At 46.4% G+C, this 23,835-nt stretch overlaps 1 protein-coding gene across 2 annotated transcripts in view; it reads left to right on the top strand.

Annotated features, from left to right (window-relative positions):
• Window positions 1-23,835, top strand: part of PLEKHA7 (pleckstrin homology domain containing A7) — a 229,665-nt gene that overhangs the window by 185,845 nt on the left and 19,985 nt on the right. For both annotated transcript variants that reach the window (XM_004369678.2, XM_023737555.1), the window contains exons 11-17: window positions 2,296-2,818; window positions 3,360-3,446; window positions 6,171-6,224; window positions 16,634-16,702; window positions 16,871-16,951; window positions 17,805-17,954; window positions 18,519-18,620. In XM_004369678.2, coding sequence (XP_004369735.2) covers window positions 2,296-2,818; window positions 3,360-3,446; window positions 6,171-6,224; window positions 16,634-16,702; window positions 16,871-16,951; window positions 17,805-17,954; window positions 18,519-18,620 — 1,066 coding nt within the window. The remainder of the gene's footprint in view (window positions 1-2,295; window positions 2,819-3,359; window positions 3,447-6,170; window positions 6,225-16,633; window positions 16,703-16,870; window positions 16,952-17,804; window positions 17,955-18,518; window positions 18,621-23,835) is intronic.

Here is a 23,835-nt window from a genome sequence, read left to right as displayed (position 1 = left end):
AGATATGTGTATAATGTCTTACAGCCAAGTAATAAATAGATCTGGCTGCTTAATAAAGAAACCTCCTTCATTTGAAAATATAGAAGTATGTATTTCTACTTTGTGTGTGATTAAGACTGTGCTAATATCATTAGGGAGCCCTGGTGGTACAGTGGTTAAGAGTTCAGCTGCTAACCAAAAGGTTGACTGTTTGAATCCACCAGCTGCTCTTTGGAAACCCTATGGGGCAGTTCTACTCTGTCTTATAGGGTCGTTATGAGTTGGAATCGACTCAGTGGCCACGAGTTTTTTTTTTTTTTTTTAATCTCATTAGATTGAGCATGCAGGCATTGGGAGGAGGGTTATTTGGACTGCAGTATGATCCTGTATGGAGCCCTGGTGGCACAGTGGTTAACAGCTTGGCTGCTAACCAAAAGGTCGGCAGTTCAAATTCACCAATTGCTCCTTGGAAACCCTATGGGGCAGTTCTACTCTGTCCTATGGAGTCGCTATGAGTTGGAATCAGCTTGACAGCAATGAGTTTGGTTTTTTGGTTTTATGATCCTGTATTCTCAGCTCTAGACCACACAGGGAGTTATTTCTAATTGTTCTTTCAGTACTTGGAGATATATATTATATTTCACATCACTAAACTCCTTAAGAATGATGGTTTTTGAGGGACAAATTGACACACCTTAGAATCTTATCACGTTCTAAAAAATGGTTTTGAAATTCTAGCCTTCCAATTTTTCTGGTGTTTAAAGTAATGCATACTTGGTAAAATAAAAAAAGGGGGGCAGGAGGACTCAAACACTACAGTAAGGAACAGAGTAGAATGTGAAAGTCCTGTACAATTGGTATGAGGGTTAGGGAAGGAGTTAGGGTCAGAAATATCCTCTGCGTAAATAATTGGTTATAAAAAATGATTTTACATTTCGATGTGACCATTTTGTAGTGGCTGTGGCAGAATACCCTGTTTAGTGCTTTCTGGGATGGGGAGACCACACAGCCACAGAGCAGGGGTGAGGTCAGGAGACCTTGAGCCCCTTTTTTGGGTAAGGCTGGTGTCGGGGCCAGCAAATGGATCTGCCCTCAAGTTTAGACTGCTCTGGGAGCTCCTGCCTGCTCCTGTGGGGTCCTCACTTCATCTTAGGACCCTGCCTCCTATGTTCCTCCCTCTACCATCGGTTAGTTACCCAGGTTTGGCTTCGGGAGTCAGGGTTCACCATCGTGCTGGTATCTTTGGGTTCATCCCCAAATGGCCAGTGCTGGGGGGATGGCAGATAGTGCATGAGCAGAGGATGAGCTCAGGGCAGTAGGGCACTGCCCGGTGGGGGACTTCCACCATCCAGACACGGAGGGTGGGCTGCAGAGCCAGACCAGAGGGATGTGGATGGGTGGAAGCACAACTAGGACACCTTTGCATAGTTCGCATTTTGCTCCTGGCGGAGTGAACAATGGTTAGCAAACTTCCCAGGGGAAGCTCCAAACCTGGTTTCTGCTGCTGCCACCACCATTCCCCTTGTTTGAAGATTCAGGATTTCTCAGAGACACGTTCACCTCTAATTTTGGGATGTCAACAGCAAACCTTGCCACCTAGTGGCATGCAGACAGGCTTGACCAACGAGACCAGTTGTCTGTGTTGAAGAGATCTTAAAATTACCTCCTGTGATTACAATGATAATGCTAAAAAGGAAAAATAGGCCGTTGTTTTTGAGTGACAATTATTTATAATCCGCACAACAATCTATTAAGTGGTTCTTATTATCCCCGTTTTTGGAGCAAGGGAGTGATTGAATCATCAGTTAACTTCGTGCAGGGTGGAAACTAGTTAGGAGGGTCTCACGGTTGCCTTGGTTCAGGTAAGTAATGAATGTGTGGACTAGTAATAGAAAAAGAGAAGAATGATGCCAGCCACTTCCTTTAAGAACTTCCAGAACTTTAGTGCTAGGATAAAGCCAGAGAGAAAAAATCTTGGTAACCCGCAGAATCATGAGGCATTTCCTAGAAATACGCACATCCATTGGAAAAGCTGACTGATGGCAAGAGGGAGAGAAGGAGAAGGCAGGTTTAATTACATTGCACTTGAAGTGATGGAGGTGAGGGAGTACCCAAGTCAGCGTGGTAGGGTGGTTGGTAGAGAAAAATGGTTTTGAAGTCCTCTGCAAAGAAGGGAAGTGACTGAAGTCCTGGAGGTCTGCTTTGATAGTTCTTTTGAGGTTCTTACAGGACTCCCTCGCATGCCCGCCTTTGTTCCCAAAAGCCTGGCAGACCACTTGCTTGGTTGTCTTACCTGTCCTTCCTCTTTCTCCTCAGCCTTCCCTTGGACCAGACACTTCCTCGCCAGGGTCCTAGCCAGCCCCCATCCTTCCCAGAAAACTACCAGACTCTTCCCAAGAACACCCGACACCCCTCGGGGAGTTCCCCACCCCCAACCCGCAACCTGCCGAGTGACTACAAGTACGCACAGGACCGAGCCAGCCATCTGAAGATGTCAAGTGAGGAGCGCCGGGCACACCGGGACGGCACCGTGTGGCAGCTCTATGAGTGGCAGCAGCGCCAGCAGTTCCGTCATGGGAGCCCCACGGCGCCCATCTGTGCAGGCTCCCCGGAGTTCACTGACCAGGGCCGGAGCAGGAGCATGCTAGAGGTGCCCCGTTCCATCTCTGTGCCTCCGTCTCCCTCTGACATCCCTCCTCCGGGGCCCCCAAAAGCCTTCCCACCCCGGCGGCCACACACGCCAGCTGAGAGGGTTACTGTGAAGCCACCTGACCAGAGGAGGAGCGTGGACATCTCACTGGGGGGTTCTCCCAGGAAGGCGCGGGGCCACGCCATCAAGGTGAGGCTCAGGTCAAGAGGCTGCTAGGGCCCAGCATTAGGGTGCCAGAGCCCCTTGTGGTTTGAGCACAAGTTTGAACAATTTGGGATAATAATGGCAGCTTACACTTAGGCAGTACTTTTTTGTGCCAGGCACAGTTCTGAAGACTTTGTTTTGCTTAACTCTAATTCTTACAACAGCCCTATGAAGTAGATACTATTGTGCCTGTTTCACAGATGAGAACTCTAAGGTATTGAGAGGTGAAGTAACCTCCATAGATAGGGTCACACAACTAGAACTCTGCTTCTTTGCAGCTTGAAAGGCAGGAAAAGATGTGTTAGCTCAGCTCAATTACTGATAAGTTTTAACTCTCCAAAGTGCTTTCACAGTTATCATTGTTTCACAATTTATCATACTAACCCCATGAGTTTAGTATGCATCCCCATTTTACAGATGATGAGCCTGAGGCTCAGAAAGGTAAAGTGCCACGTGGTAGTCTGCCTTGGTGTAGTGAGGGGTAGAGGCCCCGACCTCAGTGTGACTTCTTGCTCCCCACCTGCAGAACTCCTCCCATGTGGACCGACGCTCCATGCCCTCCATGGGTTACATGACCCACACGGTCAGTGCTCCCAGTTTACATGGAAAATCGGTAAGCAGCTCCTCATCTCCCTTTCCAAGTGAATGATACCGTGCAGTCTACAAAGCACTATCTCATCGGGGTTTTTCCATTGGGCCTGCCAAATGCAGTCTGTAGGGCAGCTATTCACCCCATTTTAGAGATAACGAAATCAAGGCTCAGAAGAGTCCAGTGACTTGCTCAGGGTCGTCAGGTAGCAGTGGGTTCTGTCTAGATGAGGCAAAAAGCTTGAGGGGGTGAGGAGGGGAATATTGGGCTTGTCTTCACTTTGGGGTAGGTTTTGCCTGAAGCTTTTTCCAGCTACCTGCCTTTCTCCCTTTAGCTCCTCTTTCTCTCCGGCTCCTAACTTTGACTAGTTAACGCTGTCTTCAAAGCTGGAGTCTGGGTGAGGCTGCACTGTTGGTTGCTACGCTCCTGAAAAAAACTACTTCCTGCAGCCTCTTTTCTGCCAGCACCTTTATTTGCCCTAATGACAAATTAATGCAATAATTGCTTAATGGCGTCACATCAGTGCTGTCCCGGCACGGGGTGAAGAGTAATTATAACGTCGTGCTCCTGCGGTGGCTAATTGCCTCATGATGTGTCTACCCACCTACAGCTGGAGGAGCTTTCGCTGCTTCTCACCCGTTTACGGCGGCACCAGGCCAAGCTGGCCAGTGTGCGAGATTTTGCCGTGGGCCAGTTACTGCAGCACCAGCTGACTTTTCCCACCTCCCAGGTCAGCGCTGGTGGGCTCTCTCTGTACCGGGCCACTTGGGGGCAGGAGTGACGTGCTGGACTGTGCTCCCTTGTGCCCACGCTCTAGTCTGTATTTGCTGTCTGGCTCTCTCGCTCGTCCCTGCCTGTTTGCTTTTGGATGCAGCTGCCAGACACGGTCTGGTGGTGATGGAGCCCACACCTCTGGTGATGGGGAGGGTGGCTGCATGTGGTATGAGGGACGTGAACTGTGGCTTCTCTGGCTGTAAGTAGTCACTGACAGGCTGGGGTGTGGTCACACCCAAAGGGCTATGCTGGCTGTTGTCCTTGTTGCCACTTTGGGCACTCCTTGGGCTGCTGAAGGGTGTGGGTCAGTCCGGAGGGAGAATGCATAGTGCCCTCTCCTATCTGGACAGTGCCCTGCTGATTCACAAAACATTTTTACATCTCTTATCCCGTTGAGCCTCACAACAACCTGGGAGAGGTTGGGCAGGACAGGGGTTATTGCCACCCATGAGACAGTGGATCCAGAAGGAGAAATGACTTGCCCAGGGTCCCTCAGCTAGTACCATGCAGACTGGAGCCAAAGCCCAGGTCCTATCAGGCACAGTGTTCTAAACGTTCCCGGGACACTGAGGCTCTGCAGGCAAGCTCCTGGAGAACTGGCCTGGGAACCACCCTCCCAGGCTTCTCGAGCAGCTTAAAGACACTCCTAGGGTTGTCCTCAGGCAGGAATGGGTTCAGCCACATGAGCTGGTCCCTCCATGCTCCACAGAGCTAGGCAGGGGACAGCTGAGGAGGGGAGGGGACCATCACCTTCCTTACCTGTTTTGTTTTGGTAAGATTTTTGGGAATCAAGAAATGCATTTAAAAAAAAAAAAACTGAATGGAAGGGAACATGTGCAAAACCCATAAATTTTGATTTTGGGTGATTTTTAGTAACATGCCTCTGCTGTGTTCTTACTCTTTTGGAAAGTGTATAGGGACCAAGCTGATGAGGAAGTAGAGATGGGTAAGGGGACAGTTTAGTGGACAGAGATAAGATCTTGCAAGCCACTAGTGTCACTGACAATGGTCCTTCAGGCCCTCCCAGGATTAAAAGCACTGCTTGAGCATCTCACATCATTATTTGTGCAATTGTTTCACATTAGAGCAGTAAACAGGGACCACCTTGCCCATTTTGGCTTGCTGGGAGGCCCCCTTAGTCTGTCAAGAAAGTGGTGCCTGGACTGTTTTTCTTAAGCTTTCATAGCCCCTCTGCTTCTGTGATCCACTGCACAGGAGAGCACAAGTTCTAGAAAATAAAGAGTCTTATTTTTACTCTTTCCAGTAATTATTCTGAAGAACTCAACAGACTGTCAGAGATTCCACAAGCAGATAGGCCTGACACTGGCACTCTCTCATCTAGCTCCTGGCATGGCTACGTTGGCACCATGCTGAACAAAAAAGAGCCAAGACTTTTACAGGGAACTTCAGCGACTGTTGGTGCTTATTGTTCTGGAACCCAGTTTATACTGGGACTTCCTGGGTCACCCAGATCATCACCCTGCCTCTTCTAGGCACCCACCTACACTAGTCGGTAGGTCATCTTGCTTCATGCATTTGAAGTGACCCATTCCAAATGAAAGAATTGGAACATTGGTGATTGATGGACCCTAACTCAGATGTAAACGTGTCTTCTTCCAGGTAGACCTCCCTAGTTCTGTCTCAGGAGCTCACCACCCACCTCAGCTGCACTGCTGTTCTAGCTTTCTGGTGGGGTGTGTGCTGTCACCACCCACCCCCATCAAACTCTCCTCCCAGCCAGTGGGGGATAAGCTGGCCCTCCCCGCACTGACCCGCAGATCTGCCATGCTGAAAGAGGTCCCTGAGCTGCAGTGAGATGTTTGTGCTTCCTCTGTGGTCCTGGATGTGCTGGTCTGCTGGGGTCCCTTGTCTTTCAGTCTGCACAGTGTAAATGATTCACACACGAAGTCCTGAGTTATGGAAGCCCTCGGTGTTCATAACTGGTTTTTTTTTTCCTCTCTGCTTCATTTAAAGGCTGATGATACCTACCTCCAGCTGAAAAAAGACCTGGAGTATCTGGACCTAAAGGTGAGTGACATAAAGGGTCTTGCCTTCCTTGGACACTCACCTTTCTGAGATGTCGGCCTCCTTGGAGCCAAGCCCTAAGCCAAAGGCCATGCAGGTCTTATCAAATCTGGATCCCAAATGAAGATGTCCCCTGTGTGAATCAGAAAAGTTTCATTTCTCACAGCCTTAAACTATGGGCTGTCCTCACTTTCTTGTGAATTCTGCTGTTTTGGTCTCTAGCTAAAGAATGGGGGCACAAAACCTTGATCTCTTCCTCTTCTTGGTCAGAACCAAAAGGTACCTCCCAGTAATAATCATTCCCATCTTCAGAGCCTCCAGTGGGGGCAGGGGCGTGTGTGTGGTTCATAGAGTGCCACTGATGTGTGTTTTCAGCCACAAGTAGTTTGGTGGATTGTTTGGTTTTGTTGCTGGTGGAGGAAGCTCCACATGGAATTACGTGGCTTTATGGCTCACCAGTAGTCTCCTATCTCCACTTAGGAGAGAAACATTGGGCTCCAGAAGGTGATAAAGCTTCAGGCTCTAAATCAGGCTTCCCAGCACAGAGAGAGCCCGAGAAAGCTCCTGTAGAAGTGAGAGGCATTCTGCCTGAAAGAGAGCTGCTATTGTTCCGTTCCCAAAGCTCCCTGAAAGCTCCCACTGTGAAGAGCACTTCTTATGCCTGAGCCATGAAATAGACTCAAGGAATGTGACCTTTAATTAACCGTGGGGGTGAGAATATGGGAGAGAGGCCTGTGGAACACCCAGGTGACTCCCACAGGGGTACGCCCTTCCGTTCCCAGAGTGCACCTAGCTTGAGATAAGGGTACCTTCATTCTGCCTTGCACAAGTGAGGGTGTGAACATCAGGCCCTAATGCAGCAAATGGGGGGCCTCCCCATGCTGAGGCAATATCAGGGCCTTTAAGTAGAAATCAGCCAGTTAATTTATTCATCTGCCGAGCACTTGCTGTGTACCCAGCTCAGCAGAAGCCTAAGGGAGATATAAGAGAAAAATTGAGACTCTTGGCCTTGAAAAACTTCCAAACAGTCTGGGTTGGGGAAGCAACACAGACTTACGTACAATTAACGTACAAAGATCTGTTTGGCCCGGTTCTTAGAGCTGAGATAAGGAAGAACACTGTGGGCTAGAATACTGAGAAGGCTTCTGGAACGAGTGGTATATGTGTGGGGCTTTGAAGAGCCGGAGGACTGGGGTTGGTTAAGATAAAAGGGCAGGAGGCATTGGGAGCTAAGAAGAGACAGGGTGGGGGTGGTGTGTTTAGGCTAGAGGGGTGGAGGTGAGGGCACCTGGTCCAGGTGCTGGTTCTATCCTAAGCTTTAGGAAGGATGATGCTGTGAGCAAAAGTCAGTCTTGGCATTAGGACATGAGGAAAACAAGGAGAGTTCTCTCAAAACCAGGACATTTTCTAGCTTACTTGGCAGTTAGATCGCACGGAGCTTAAGTGAATATTTTAAGTACAGTAGTATAATATCTGATGATTCTAACTGCTCAGACAAATGTGGCCATGTGGGCTAAATGTAGCAGCCCAGCTTTTCCTCTACATCTTGGTGGGACAGGGCAGGGACCTTCCCATCACCTCCATGTGACATGAGAGAAGTCCACCAGCCCCCTAGCCTCCACCTACCCTGTGCACACACCTGTCCTTAGCCTCCCTGGCAGCCAGTCACCATGCTGCCCACTCTTTTCTTCTCACTTAGGCCCAGGACCAATCAGTTGCCCAGAAGTATTTGTAGAGCATCCACCATGTCCCTGGGAGCTGTGGGAGAGGCTCGGCTCACCAGCAGCACATGTGCACCAGGGAAAGCTCCCCAGAGTGCTTGGTTCAAAATGCAAGGAACTTAATAAACTGTCCGAATGGGAGGAGTAGGAAGTATCTGTCTGCTGTTTCCTGTCTGTCTGTGATAGCTGAAGCTTAAAGTTGGTCCTGGAATCAAGATAAAACCTCAGGTTGGTTTTATCTCAAGATCACAGAATTTGAGCTAGAAGAGATTTAGAGAGGGACAAGCTGAGGTACAGGATAGCAATGCCAAGCCGGGATTCCCTGTGTTTCCTGACTCCCAACAGAAGCTTAATAACAATAGAGGGTATGATGGAAACTAGTCACTGTGTTTTACTTAAATTATTAGCCCTCCTCCCCTCATCCTCGTAACCATGTAAGAGTCAGCATTAGTCTCTTTTTACTGACTGAAGCTCAGAGAGGTGAATAAATTTCCGGAGGCCACACAAGTACCTGTTGGTGGGTGGGTACATGCATGGGTGAAGTTCTGACCCTGAGGCCTGTGTTCTTAATCACCTGGCCGCATGGCCACTCCTAAAATTCTGCTTCTACTACTGTGCACCCTAAGACCTGAAGTTTTTATGGAGCGAGCTTGGGTCATAATGCCAGGAAATGTGTTTGATGTGACTGAGAGGAGCAAGTTGCATCCTTGGGGTGTTTTACTAGCTAGAAGCTGTGTGGGTTCAGAACATTAACTACTGATTGGATTTCTTGGAAGCTGCCCCTGTTTGTCATGGAAAATAGCTGTATTGATATCTAAATTTCCCTGGTCTGATAGCTGTTACTTCAGTGGCTCAGCTCTTCTCAGAGAACCAGACCCCAGATGAACTGTACCACAGAGTGGACGAGGCTTGGCTTACCAGCGGCACGCGTGGAAAAAGATGCTGGGGTTTGCACTGTGTGTGAGTCATGGGTCTGGCGTGGCTGCCGGAAAGCCTGGCACCACCTTAGCCTCCCTCAGAGGGGCAGGGTGCCCAGATCAGGGAGTCCACGGGCCTGCTCTGCCCCGCTCAGATCCAGTTGTGGTGTAGGGTTCCAAGATGGGTGTCCACACGTCAGCAATCCAGATGAGGGGAGGGCTGGAATCAGAGGAGAGGTGCTGAGGGCCTGCAGAAACATGGCCGAGGACTGTGTTGTGCGGGATGCTTTTATTTGCAAGTGATCAAAATTCAAATCAACCTGCTAAGGCAAAAAGGGAATATACTAGTTCATGTAGCCAAGATGTCTTGGGGGCTCAGGCCACGTTGTCACTGCTCTACTTTCTGTTGTGTGCTGGCCGCCTTCTTTCTCCTGAATGAGGGCTGCCTCCATATATGGCCAGGGAAGGTGGCCATCTGTAAACCCAGGTTCACTTGCTCGCAGGTTGGGACCCTTGTGAAGTGAGGGAGGAATTCTCTAAGGGGACAACATGCTGGGCATAAAAAGGAAACACAACAGCAGCTAACACAGCTGCAGTGTAGAATGGTTGAAGAAGTTAGGGCTGTTTAGCTTAGGGAAGAGACGATTCAGGAGAGACAGAGAGATATAAAGCTCTGAAGTGTTACCAGTGTGTTCTCTGTGGCCCTAAGGAGGAATTAAGACACAGAGATGGAAGCTATAGGCAGACAGGCTTCAGTTTAGTAGAAGAAAGATTTTTCTAAAAGGACTGCCTCAGGTGGTAGTGACCTCCTTGTCACTGAAGGTACAGCTGAGGCACTTAGTAGTTGGATTAGGAAAATCTTTAAGGCTAACTGATCTTTGAGATTCTATGACACGCCAGACAGAATGCACGGTTGCTGAGCCCAGCTGGGATCCCTGAGATGAGGGCCTTTGTGAACACATTGAATGGGCCCTGTAGACCACCTTAGGCATGGGAATAGAGACAAGCACAGACCCCTCCGTGACCAGCTTCTTGGGAGACCTAACACTGAGAAGTCACTCCTGGGTCCTTGAGGGGAGAGGTAAGGAGGTAAGTCTCTCTGCAGAAGGAGAGTCTCCTTGCCTGGCATCTGATCAGCTGACGTGTTCCCTTACCCCTGCCAGGTTGACTTAGAGTCCCCCATGCATCTGTCCCAAAGGCTTAGTCCTCCCAGTCAGGATTCAGAGCTCATCTTTTCCTTGATCAGCTGATGCTCAGCTTCCAGAATCAGTTGGTGGTGTTTGCTTCCCCATACAACGTAGAGCTTTTTCTTCCTGAAGTGAGCTTTCTTGTTGTGGTGCTAAGTGCATCAAACCCAGGCACTGCCTTGTAGAATATACTCTATATTAATATTCTTTTTGGAAATGCTTACTTCTCTGGCATTTTACTTGGTGGTGCCTAGATGAAAAGGCCTCTACACTGGTTGAGTGTTTTGGGCAGTATTTTGGGCACTTTATGTTCATTTTCTCGTTTAATCCTCCCAGCAATTTTGAGCAATAGAGATGATTATATCCCCATTTTACTAACCAGGAACCCACGTATCAGAGAAGTTAAGTAATTTCTGCAAGATTACACTGCTGGGATTGAAACCCAGCAACTGACCTCACACCTGCCTTTTTTCTTCCAAACCATGTACTTTGCCCACCTGAAAGCTGTATTCATTGAATCATATTTCTGGCATTGAAGTTCTGCTCATCAGAACCCTACACCTGGGCTGGTTCTGAAGAGTGGGGTGTGGGGATGCACGGTTGTTGACAGCTTAAATTGTCATTATGCAGCTGGGAAGCACAGCCTGGAAGGTGAGGTGGAGGAGAGGGTATCTGCAGGGCACTCAGGTGCTGCCTTTGTAGGGAGAGAAGGTTGCAGTCAACCCCTAAAGAGGCTTCTGTCCCTGGTGATGGACATGTGATCAGTGGTGTTGGGTGCCTGACCTCTGGACCCTTCCTGTTTGAACGTAGGATTAGGACTTCTCTGTTCAGGGTCTCTTTCCAAAGTTAGCTTCTAGAGTAGCTTCTTAGATTGTTGTCTGTGAGGCTGCTCATTTCAGGATCACCTGGGAGCTTGATAAAATGCAGATTTGGAGGGTTGTATTGAATTAGAGGAGTGCAAATGGTTAACACACTCAGCTGCTAACAGAAAACTTTGGAAGTTTGAACCCACCCAGAGATGCCTTGAAAGAAAGGCTGGCGATCTACTTCCAAAAAACCAGCCATTGAAAACCCTAAGGAGCACAGGGGTTGCCATAGGTCGAAATTGACTCAATGGCAACTTTTTTTTTTTTTTTTTAATTAGAGCCTCTGGAGATGGTGCCCAGAATTCTGCATTTTTTATCAAGCTCTGGGGCAATTCCTGTACACACTAAGGTTTGAGGTCTGTCATTCAGGAGCAGAGGTTCTTAACCGTGGCCATGCACTAGAATTACTAGGGAAATTTAAAATGAATACCGATGCTTGGATCCTACCCCTTAGAGACTGATTTAAATGGTAATTCTAAGGCATTACTCTCTTTTTTAAAAACTCCCCAGGTAGTCTTAATGTGCAGCCAGGGTTGAGAAACATTGGTGCAGAGCAGCAGTTCTCAAAGTGTGGCCACAGACCAGCAACATCAGCAATGCCTGAAATTTGTTAGAAATGCCAAAGCTCAGATTCCACCCCAGACCTGCTCCATGAATACCCCTAGGGGTGGGGCCCAGCAGATCTGTGTATTAACAAGCCCTCCAGGTGATTCTGGTGCTTGATAAGGTCGGGGAACCGCTGTCTTAGTACCATCTAAAACCCACTGCCGTCAAGTCGATGCCGACTGATAGTGACCCTATAGGACAGAGTAGAACTGCCCCGTAAGGTTTCCAGGGCTGTAGTTTTACAGAAGCAGACTGCTACATCTTTCTCCCACGGAGTGGCTGGTGGGTTTGAAACTGCTGACCTTTCCGTTAGCAACCGAGCACTTAACCACTGCACCACCAGGGCTCTTTGTTTTAGAACAGTGGTTCCCAATCCTGGCTGCACATTAGAATCACCAGGAGGACCAATTACATCAGAATCTCTTGGAAAGGGACTCGGGCATCAGTATTTTTTAAAGCTCCCCAGGTGATCCCAGCGTTCAACCAGGGTTGAGATCCACTGCCCCAGAGGGTGGGAATTATGTTCCCTAAAATGAACTGTAAGCATTGGAGACAATTGGTGTGATGTAGTAGTTATTTAGATGCAAGGCAGGTGTGGAGGCAAGGGTCTGGTGGACTTAAGGCGGAAAATGTTGGAGTGGAGGTGAGACGAACGAGTGGTATCCCTCTAAAGATTCAGTCTCTAAAGTATGTGATGAGGGAGGACAAAGGAAGACGCGCAGAGGTGAAAAGCTGTAATGTTCCCTCTTGCCTTCTGCAGGAAAACTAGGAGAGAAGCGGCACTTTCACATAAACTAGCCTGCACTAACGTCCCTTCAGGCAGAGTTGATTATTCTCCTGGTTATAGATGAGGACGCTGATGTCTAGAAAGGTCGCTCAGCTGGGAAGTAGCACAAGCAAGATTCGGACCAGGTCATTTAAATTACACAGTATACATCCTCCTTCAGGGCTCCCCTATGCCAGTTCCCCAAATTCTGGCTTCTTCAAGTGTTGTTTGATGTCTCACCTGTTACGTTTTGTTGTATTTGCCTTTTTGTTTGGAACAGATAAAAAATAATGAACCTTTGATCAACGTGCTTTACAAAGTGCTGAAGAAGTCAGCACGGGGCTCTCGGCCCAGGAGAAGCGTAAGATGATCTGATCTGTGTCTCCAAGCTCAGCATTCCATTGCTTCTGGCTCGGGGCCGACTCCATCACTTGCTTAACCAGGGGCTCTCCTGACCACCCCCAGGCTTCCTGCAAGTCATTTTGGTTTATTTTCTTTGTGTTGAAGCACTCTTCAGCATTTTGGCTGGTGCACCAGGCTGAGCCTCTCATCTGTGGTGTTCTGTGACTCCATCTTTTGTGCTGCCAAGGGGAGGGGGTGCTTGCCTGGCTTGCCACCAGCTTGTGTCGTGTTTCCATTCTCGCCTGTTTGCCTCCATGAAGAGGGCTTACCTAGACAGAGACCGGCGTGTTCTGTGGAGTTGAGCATGAGCTTCTTGGCGGGAGGGTGGAGACAGCCATCACTGGTCCCTTTGGAGGAACCAGGGTATCCTCAGTTTCCATTGTGGCCCTGGGATTTAGGTGACTCTGCTTTGGGGCAGGGTATGGATAATCTAGAGCTGGACTAGAACAAAACTGTCCCCGCCTTGCCCCTATGACTGATGCGGAAGTAGTGACTGAAACATGGCCAGGTCTCATAACATTCCAAGAGAGGCTGCAGGTTGGGAAGCAGGTGCTGCGTCCAGCCATTTGAGCCCCAAGAAGGTGTCTTGGGATGTAGTGGAGGTGAGGTAAGATGGCCTTTGACTCCTTTCTGATGCAAAGACTCTTGCAAATGGACAAGTGCCTCTGTGACTTTTTTAAAAATTTTTTTGTCACAGAGATGCTGGGGAAGCATAGTGCATATTTTAAATTTATTTAAACATTGCTGTCACAAAGCTCAGTTTTCAGAGGAAAATTAGATGTAATATACTACTTGTAGGTAAAATATTTCTTAGTAGCTTTGTCTCTATGGACCAGAGCTAAATTCAGAAGCTTCAAGGGCCCCAGAGCTGTGTAAACAGTAATCATGAAACCCGTGGTCTAAAGCTCATAACCGTTTTACTCCATACGAAGAGGTCTCAGACCCTTAGCAGAGCCAGCTCACCTTATGTGATACACTCACTGACTCACTAAGCAAACATGCCCAAATATCCTCAGTACTGCAGGGCCCTGGGCTGGGCTTTGAGGATACAGAGAAAATACATCACAGTTCCCACAGCCAGCCCTAATTAAGTTACTGTCCAGTGAGGAGAGACAGACGAGCAAACAGAATATTCTAGTCTGATGTGCTAAGTACCACAGCAGTGTTAGACACAAAGTGTGGGAGGAATACCCTCAAAGGCTGTCCAACCCAGTTACAGGGAGGGGACATAAGAAAAAGCCACATGTCACCTCTGTTGAGTTTTTAATTCTGATGCATGTAATCATTTGAATTCCTAACTCACAGCAATTTAAAAGCAGCACATTGGAAGGGGACAAGAGAAAGTTCCGTCTTAGAGAAGAGGGAGTGCTAATATCCCAAGAGCGAACAGAAACAATATAAATTAAAACAAAGTGAACGTACAGAAATCTGGGAGGATTAATAAAAAGTCCTAAACACTAGCTTCTAAGAGATTCTATATTACTCATTTTTATAATGATACTGATTTATCAAAAAAAGGTTGAATTTTTATCCAGTATTTTATGAAGGCAGGAAAGGACATAATTTTAGAAAGCTTTCCATCAACAAGTTTCATTTAAAAGATTTAGCTTTCTTAAAATGCCCTTTTTTTGTGTAGAATACCTCATTCCTTTCCTGATGGTGTTGGATAAATGAGGCATTGCTCAGTTAGATTCTCTGCGTTGCTATTTAAATGTCAAAGAGAGATCATCTGTAAGAAGCTTCAATGAAATAAGGAAAAGAGTTTGTGTTGAGGGGAAAAGTCCCAAAGCATATCTCAGTTTGAAAATGATTTCCACCTGGGAAATGAGCCAAGGGTCAGCCCATCTGGAGAAGAGACAAGCTCGTTGTGACCCAGTGAAGACATCATTGCCTTCATCTGCTTTTTCCCCAGGTTCCCCTGAGGTTAAAAGCCCAAGTCCTGCCTGGGAAGTTCAGCTGTTTGTAGTTCACTAGGAAGACCTGGTGATCTGCTCCTGTAAAGATTACAGCCTAGAAGACCCTATGGGGGCAGTTCACTCTGTCACATGGGGTCACTATGAGTCAGAACTGACTCGATCGATGGCACCCAACAACAACAACAACAGATTAGTCCCACTACCTCCTCCTCTGCACTCCTCCTCCCGTCTTGGCACAAGGCAGCACAGTCTGTTTTGTTTGTGGGTTGTTGCAGTGGTCCATGTGTTCTGTGACGGTGTGTATACATGTTTGTACACATAATCTGCCTGTTTGAAGAGCAGAATTTGGCTAGAGTTCTGCTTTTTTCAGGAACTCTACAGTGCTAATCTATATGGGTTTCCCTTTGAATCATGCAGCAATTCAATAAGCATTTGCTGAGTGCCTTCCAATGTGCCAGGCCTTATGATGGGGGCTGGCTTTACTAAGATAAGTAAGACAGTGTCCCAGCCCTCTGCTGGGGAGCATGGGAATGAGTGGGGATGGGTCTGCAGCCCAGAATAAATCTTCAACCCAAACTTGGAGAGTTCATCCTCCCTTGACCTTGACGTTTGTATTTGCTGATGATGATTCTCAGGAAGAGGAGCATAGGAGAGTTGGGTACCTGAGTGACTTGACCTCTGAGGAGAATGTTTGCCAATATGTTTCTGTTCCTGATTCACACTCACAAACCTACTGGACCTCTCAGATGGAGGGGGTAGAAAGTGAAGGCCATCTCTCCAGCAACTGTCTATCTGTCCACACTGGAACTCTCTGCATAGTTCACACCCCATATCTCTGGTTAGCTCCACCCTCATTTCCCTGAACACATCAGATCTGCAAAACGGAGTTCAGTGAGGCAGTCTGCCCTACATGGCACAGATTAGACCTGGCTGACCTGACCTGGTCTTGGCCATGGAGATGCATCTATAAAAAAGTGCTCCCCCCAACCCCAGCTTTTGACAAGAAGGAGATTTGGGGGAAATTAAAGCATAGGATAAAGAGTTAGATGTAGCATCTTAGGGGTCAGTGAGAGATTGGATGGGAAATGCTGTGAAAGTCCACTGGCCGATAGTTTAGATAAGGAGGCCTGATGGCGCTGTGGTTAAGTGCTCAGTTGCTAACCAGAAGGTCAGCAGTTCAAACCCACCAACTGTTCCACAGGAGAAAGATGTGACAGTCTGCTTCCATAAAGATTACAGACTTGGAAACTCTACTCTGTTCTGCTCTGCCATGTAAGATCACTAAGAGTTGGAATCGACAGTGATGGGTTTGTTTTTTTTGTAGTTTAAATGATTTTTGTCTTTGTGGTTTCCTTCCTTGAGAAGACAGGGTAACTTGTAATTTATACAAATATGGCATGGCCTCAGTTATTCAGGGATCAATTAAAAACACTAGCTAGGAATTATCCAGGTTCCTTCTTCCCTTGGCCAGATCCTGTTTCCAAATAGTGTAGGGTGAGGAGGGTCCCGCAGTCAGCTGACCTCACTCATGGGGAAGTGGGCTGCTTGTGGCTTCTGTAAACCAAGTCTTTACAATGTTCAGGGGATTTGCTTGTTCCCCCTGGCCCACCCACCTCACTACCCTGGGCACTGGTGATGGACTTCTGTAACTTGTGTTTGTCCCCAGGTTCAATAGGAAAACTCTGCTTATCAATGGCAAATCTTCCAAGATTCATACTAGTTTATCACACTCATTTTGGGCAAATATATAGCTTCTACAGTTGATGATTATGTAACTTGAAAGTCTGTATTTTCTTCACTTAGAGAAATTTACAAGTGCTACTAGGATCACAGAAAGATTTTGGTTTTTCCCTAAGATGAAATAGGCATAACAAGTGAAGCGGGTATTGCCTGAGTTTTTCCCCTTCCATGCCATGACTCTTCCTGCCACTGCTGAGATTTCCACACTCATCCACTGTGGGGTGAACTTTCCTCCCTGTGTCTCATCCCAAACACTATGGTTAAATCTCCTTTAAATTGTTCACCTCCCAGATGACAGGCCGGGACCTTCTCAAGGATCGAAGTCTGAAGCCAGTGAAGATTGCAGAGAGTGACATTGACGTGAGTGAGCAGAGAGACAGACTGGCCCCCCAGCTGCCTCCTGCCACCGGTCCCGGGGTGGGGAGCTTCAGGCAGGGTTTGGATGGTCCAAAGGCTTTCTGATCACAATCCCAAGGCCATACCCTTTCTCATCAGCCCAGGCCCTCTCCAACCTGTTCTTGCTTACAGGTCAAACTAAGCATCTTCTGCGAACAAGACAGGATTCTCCAGGACTCGGAAGACAAGATACGAGCCCTCAAGGAGAACAAAGTATGCATCAGTTTTGTCTAGTCTTGGGCTGAATGGCAGAGGGTTTTTTCATCCTGTTTTCCCTCAGTCATAGACTGGACTCTTGAGTTAGTACTGAACAGCAGGTGTCAGCTTTTCCAGAGCAATGTGTTTGGGTTTAAAGGGTGCTTCTTGGGGGTTTCTATCTGACCTGGCAGAAACTTTATAAGGAGACCCCAGCCCACTTGCTGTAAATACCACTCCCTCCACTCTTCTCTGGCCCTCCTCACACTGGAGGCCCTGTGAGGTGAGCCTGGGAGAGAAGGACTCCACTGACTTGTATGTGGTTACCTCAGACCCCTGAACACCCCAGGAAAAGGGGACTGCCTTGGAGAAAGTAGCCGCAGTCATAACAGAGCACAGGCCCTCAGCTTGCTAAAACTTGTCTCCTCCTAGGATCTGGGCTGTGGGAGGAAGCAAGTCTGGATGGGAGAGCAGGAATGGGTCTGGGACTACCAGTGTCTCTTGCCTTGGGGATAGGATCCTTAAAGTGGATTTTATTTTTTCCATTTTAAAAAGGCATTATATTTATAATACTAAAAATTTATGGCATACTCTTTTTCCCAGGAGCTTAAAGAGTTTTACATCTATTTGATTTATCCTCATAGCTTGGCTCATAAGGAGTTAGATGGCCATGTGCCCACTTTACAGATGAGGAAACTGAGGCAAAGAGCTGTTAGGTGATTTCTGATCAGAGGCTGTGACTGTCAGCTCCCAAGCTCGGCTCTGTCCTTCAACCTCAGTTAGATTCAGCAGGTTTGTTTGGTTCCTAACATGGTATGGGGAGGCCTCTGAGGACAGTGCTCTTATCCTGTTTGCTCATTACCCGGAACAGGACCAGCTAGAGTCCGTGCTGGAGGTCTTGCACAGACAGATGGAGCAGTACAGAGACCAGCCCCAGCACTTGGAGAAGATTGCCTACCAGCAGAGATTGCTGCAGGAGGACCTCGTGCACATTCGGGCAGAGCTCTCCAGAGAGTCCACTGTGCGTAGAGGGTGCGGAGGGCGGCAGGCACTTACCCTCAGGCTGCTTTTCTCCTCTGCCAAGCTATGGTTGAGTTGGTGGCTGGGAGCAAGAGTTTCAGAGTAACAGAACGTCTCCAAGCCACCTCTGGATAGTAGCTCACCTCGTTCAGGGGTGACATGTCTATCTCCACCTGTTCTTTAGCCTGCTGCAGTGCCACCCAAGGGGCCACATTTTTCAGAGCAGCCTGCAAGGCTGTTTCCTTGATTTGTGTGTGAATTTGAAGATGTCAGAATTTCCGCGTTTTCATCAGTCCTTCTGATGTGGTACAGACCCTTATGCCAGGGTCTGGAATCAAAACATCCCCAAGGGTGAAAGAGGAGACCATGTAGGTAACCAGGGTCAGAACATGAATGAGAAGATGCCACACTCCCCCTATATCTCCCCCACCAGGCCTTCCTGAGGCCCACTGAGTTCCCCTTCCCTTTGTCCCTGGCTGGGTCAGCAGTGGCCAGGAGCACAGGTGCGAGGTCTGCTGGGGGGCAGAGAATAACTAAGAACCAGAAGCATTTCCTTGGCCAGCAGGAGATGGAAAATGCCTGGAATGAATACCTGAAGTTGGAGAGTGACGTGGAGCAGCTAAGGCAGACCCTACAGGAGCAGCACAGAAGAGCATTTTTTTTCCAGGTAACCCAAGGGCTGTTCATTGCTCCTGAGCTCTGATTGCTTCTGAGAACCTTCACCTGTCAGTGAAGTGGGACTGTCAGCACTCCCCAGGGGCATTCTCTCCCTTGGCCTGAGACTGAGCCTGCCATCCACCTCTCTAAAGAGACCACCCAGGCTCTCCCTCAGGGATTCCTTCCCCTGTCCAGACTGTATTGAGAATCTTCACCCCAGCTCCCTCTACATTTCTGCCCTCAAAGACAAGTGCTTGGGCATTTTTGTAAGCGTTTTACTACTGGTCATTTCAGGAAACAGACCAGGGAGTAGACAAATACCAACCTTGAGAACCTTACAGAGACTTGAGAGAGATCTGTGTTCCTGTGGTTCTTGGCCCCCTCTTGGGTTCCTAGCTCCTCAATTAGACAGACAGCAGCAGGAAGTTCCTGCCTCCTTCCCATCTCTGATTCCTGATGATAGATGTTATCAAACCTCTACCTGAGGAGGTAGTGTGAATTCAGGTCCACTGAGGTGCTTCTGGTCTCCAGATGGTCATTTGCATTTCTGGAGACCAGGCTAGGTGATACCCATCTCTGTGACCCCTGCCCCATTCAGGAAAGGTGTCCTTGTTACCCTTCCTCCTCACAAGTCTTTCCTTTACCCTTAAAAACCAGGTCATCTCCTTGATAGCTGTCTCTGTCTCCCCAGGTGAGAGAATGAAAGGCCCTTTGGGGTTTCTCTTCTTCCATATTGGTTCCCCCAGCTGCCTGGCATTCCCCCATTGTGGGGAAATAAATTCAATTTATTTTAATTTAGCAAGCATTAATTAAGGCTAATTAATCAGCACAATTTTAGTGCTGGACTTGTTAATTGATGAACTAATTCTAGCCAAGATTCTTCATTCAAGTGATTTAATGAATATATTGACTCTCCAGAGATTAGCCTTAACCCAGAAGAGTGAAGGAAGTTCGGGAGGGGGTTTAGGGAGACCCTGTTCACTCAAAGATGATTTTCAGAAAGCCGACTCCAGTTTCACACAGAGGAGATGACACAGGGCTGGCCTTTGAGGTGCCTCAGAACTTGTCTCAGTCTCTGTTTTTTTTTTTTTTTTAATACCTTCATCTGAACTAACATTTTCCTTTTCTTTTTGTATCTCCAGCACCTAGCACAGTGGCTTGAAAACACTAGGTGAATATTATTGACAACATCCTTCAAACAATTATTTCTAGTTATCAGTTCTTTAACTGACTGCCCTGTTATGCCTGTCTTCCTGGACTCCAATAATCCACATTAATTTTAGCAGTAATTTTTTTTTTAGCTTTTTATTCCTTATGTTTCTGTAGTTACACAAAGAACACATGAAGACATCTCTTTGCAAAGGCTAAACAATGCAAAGCAAAAACAAAAAATGAGAAACAAAAGCTCTTCTTCCCACTCCTTTCTGCCTCCATCCCATCACGTTCCTTATAAGTAACCAGTGCTGTCAGTGTGCAGCATGGATTTCCAGACCATTTTTGTATGCATTTCCAAACTTATGCACATACATGGGAACATATTGTTTATTGGAGGAGGGAGGCAGGGAAAAGGTTTATTTAAAAAGGGTCATTCTTACATCTTGTTTGGCAACTTACTTTTTTGTCATAACTTTATGTCATGGAAACCTTTCCAGAAAAATACATATACCTCCAAGTTTATGCTGTCCAATACGGTAGCTACTTAAATTTAATTAAGATTACATAAAATTAAACATTTATGCCTCAGTGGGAAGTGGAGAGTTATTGCTTAATGGGTGCAGAGATTCTGTTGAGGATGATGAAAAAGTTTTAGAAATGAATTGTAGTAATGGTCGCACAACAATTGTGAATATAATTAATGCCACTAAATTGTACGCTTAAAAATGATTAAAATGACAAATTTTGTATATATTTTAATAAAAAAAATTTCATGGAGGGGGGATAATTAGGAAAAAAGTCTAATAAAAGTCTCCTTAAGGGGGCAATAATGAGAAAGGGTTGAGAAACAATGCTCTAGAGCTTGTGCTCTTAACTGCCATTTAATAATGCTTCTCGAGTTATTTTTTATTCTTAGAGAACAAATTGAAGGTGTAATCACATTTCATTAATAATGTGGACTCACAATCTACTAAACTATATCCGTTCTGAAATAGCTAGTTTTGCTAGCTCCAGTTAATCATATATTTATCAAATAAAACTTCATTTACTCTAAAAAAAAACTCGTGTATTTCAAATAACCAGTAAACAAAACATTAAGACTGATGCCTTTTTTTTTTTTTTGATAATGAAGTACTTACACATAAAAGCAGCCTAAATTTCTGTTTTGTAAAAATATATGCTGAAATAGGGATGTGGCATGATTTTTTAAAAAGTTTTATACCCCAGTCCCCTTAGCCACATTTCCAGTGCTAGTACAGATTATAGATTTCCATCATAGCAGAAAGTTCTGTTGGACAATACTGATCTAAGTAGTTCTTAATGGCTACGTAATATTTCATAGCCTGGATATTCCATACTTTATTTATCTATCCCTTTTGTGATGGATATTTAAGTTATTTCCATTGTTTTTGCTTTTATACACAGTGTTGCAGTAAGTATCCATATTACTGCCTTTTCAAGCTCGTTTACAAGCATTTATCTAAGATAGGCTCCTAGAAATGAATTTACTGGATTGAAATGTGTGAACATTTTGGTGTTGACAGATACTGCCAAATTGCCCTCTAAAAGGCTGCTAATTTACCCTTCCACCGACAGTGAATGAGAGTACTGAACCTGTTTGCCCACTTCCTCGCCAACACTTGATGTTATCAATCTTTTTAATTTTTGCCAGTCTGCTGATTGAAAAATGACTTCTTTTAATTTGCATTTATTTAATTACTAGCGATGATAAATATCTTTTCATATGGTTAGTGTCCATTATAATTCACCTGTGCATAGTTTTATGATAATTTAACATATAGCAGGCCCAGAATTGGTTTCTCCCTTTCCATAAAACAAATAAATACAATGTAATAGGCCAGCTGAGAGCCTGGTCTCTGGGGCTTGATTTCCACCTAGCCCCAGGGCATTGCTTATGCTTTTCCCTGAGTGCCACAGTGACTTGGGAAGTTCACAAAGCCTTGCTTTGAGCAGGTTCTATGCTGGCTTCTTTGGTGTAATCCTAGGCCAGGCAAGCTCTAGATAAATCATCAACACTGGAGAAGTGCTTGCAACCCAGTAGTGGGGCTTGGAAACTCACCTTTCTTTAGCCAGGTTTGGCTGTGAGAACGTTCATAACCTTTTCAGTAAAATAGGGTAGCTTTATTTATGAAGATCCTCACAGTTACCTGGGCAGGAATAGAAAATTTAGGGAACTGTTTGAGAGGCAATGATGAGTGAGGCTACCCGTAAACATTTCCATCCCTTCCTTCAGTCTGTGAGTTTAAGCTTTTGCTGAAGGTAGTACATAGAAGCCTTCCTGCCCAGCATGGTGTGAGGATGCAGGAATGAAACCCCACGCATCTGCTCCCCAGAAGCTCCCCTCACCTTGTAGTTAAAGTCTGACGTTCCATTGCCCTTGGGGAAAGATAGGTCCCTGAATGGCACAGGAGTTTGCACTCAACTACTACCTAAATGTTGGTGGTTTTGAGCCCACCCATTGGCACCATGGAGCTCTGATGGCACAGTGGTTAAGAGCTACGGATGCTAACTAAAAGGTCGGCAGTTTGAATCCACCAACTGCTCCTTGGAAACCCTATGGGGCAGTTCTACTGTGTCCTATAGGGTCGCTATAAGTTGAAATCGACTCTCGGCAATGGATTTGAGTGGCATCATGGAAGAAAGGCCTGATGATCTGCTTCCATAAAGATTACAGCCAAGAAAACCCCGTGGAGCAGTGCTACTCTGTAACATGTGAGATCGCCATAAGTTGGCCTTGACTCAATGGCAGTGGGTTTCATTTTGATTTTGGTGGAAAAAGGTTGGGGTTCCCTGGCCTTTGTGTCACTCTGCTCTACTCTTACATGTGGGGATGATGGAAAGGCAAAATGGGAGCAGGAGAGTAGACTGACAGGCCTTGCCAGAGAACTGTGGAAGAGGGAGAGGGTTGGCTTTAATTCCATGCTCCTTCACCTGCTCCCCAATATTCAGGGACCTCAGATCTACAGACAGTCCACTGTTAACTTATATACACTGGGTTCAATAATACACCTACCTGCTTTGGAGCACTCATACTTCAGTGTGAAGCTGAGTATCAAGCTCATTATTTGCTTGTCAGTTCTTACACTGTGTTTTGGTGTTGGGAAGGTGGAAAGAGTGTGAGCACGGGCACCTGCTTCGAATGGGAAGCTTTAGACATCTGTTGTCACCAGTGGAAAGTATTTGATCAGGGAGTTGTACTAGCTGATTCTTTATTCATCTCACATGTTGTTAGTTGCTGTCAAGTCATTTCCAACTCATGTGTCAGAGTAGACCTGTGCTCCATAGGGTTTTTAAGGCTATGACCTTTTGGAAGCACACTGCCAGTCCTTTTTTCTGAGGCACCTCTGGGTGGGTTTGAACCGCTCACCTTTCAGCTAGTAGTTGAGCACTTAACTGTTTGCCCACCCAGGGACTCCACTGCTAAGTACCAGGCCCTGTGGGGATGTCTCGTGGCACATAGTCTAGTTGCTGAACCTGGTGGGTCTGTAAGTAAGTATTGTGCAGTGCAAGAACTCTTCTGAGGTGCCTTAAGAGTAGAGGAAGTTGTGAAGCCTTGTTTTCCTTTAGTTAATGGGATAAAACCAATGTTATCACCCCATCATTATAATTTTAAAAATCAAAAGAAAAAAAGTACGTCTGATTTAAACAACCTATTAAAAGATGCCCACAACCCCTTGACTACAATGAGCCCCTGCTTACCTTTCTCTAGGGCCTCTTCTGATCTGAGTTATAACCTGTCAAAGTGTGCATATGATTATATAATCTTGGCTCCTTTCTCACTGTACTTTTTTTTAAATAACAGCTTTATTGAGATACAATTTTCATGCCATAAAATTTACCTTTTAAAGTGTATAATTAGTGGTTTTTAGTATATTCACAGAATTGTGCAACCATCACCACCAATTTTTTTTTTTTTTATATTTTATTGTACTTTAGATGAAGGCTTACAGAACAAATAGTTTCTCAGGAAACAGTAGTACACATGTTGTTTTATGACATTGATTAACAACCCCACAACATATCAACCTTCTAACTTCTCAATCTTTTTT

Source organism: Trichechus manatus, unplaced genomic scaffold (genome assembly GCF_000243295.1).
Source record: "Trichechus manatus latirostris isolate Lorelei unplaced genomic scaffold, TriManLat1.0 scaffold00006, whole genome shotgun sequence".
NCBI classification, from domain to species: domain Eukaryota; kingdom Metazoa; phylum Chordata; class Mammalia; order Sirenia; family Trichechidae; genus Trichechus; species Trichechus manatus.
The sequence above is the reverse complement of the archived record's forward strand: the minus strand, read 5'-3'. Positions and strand labels throughout refer to the sequence as shown.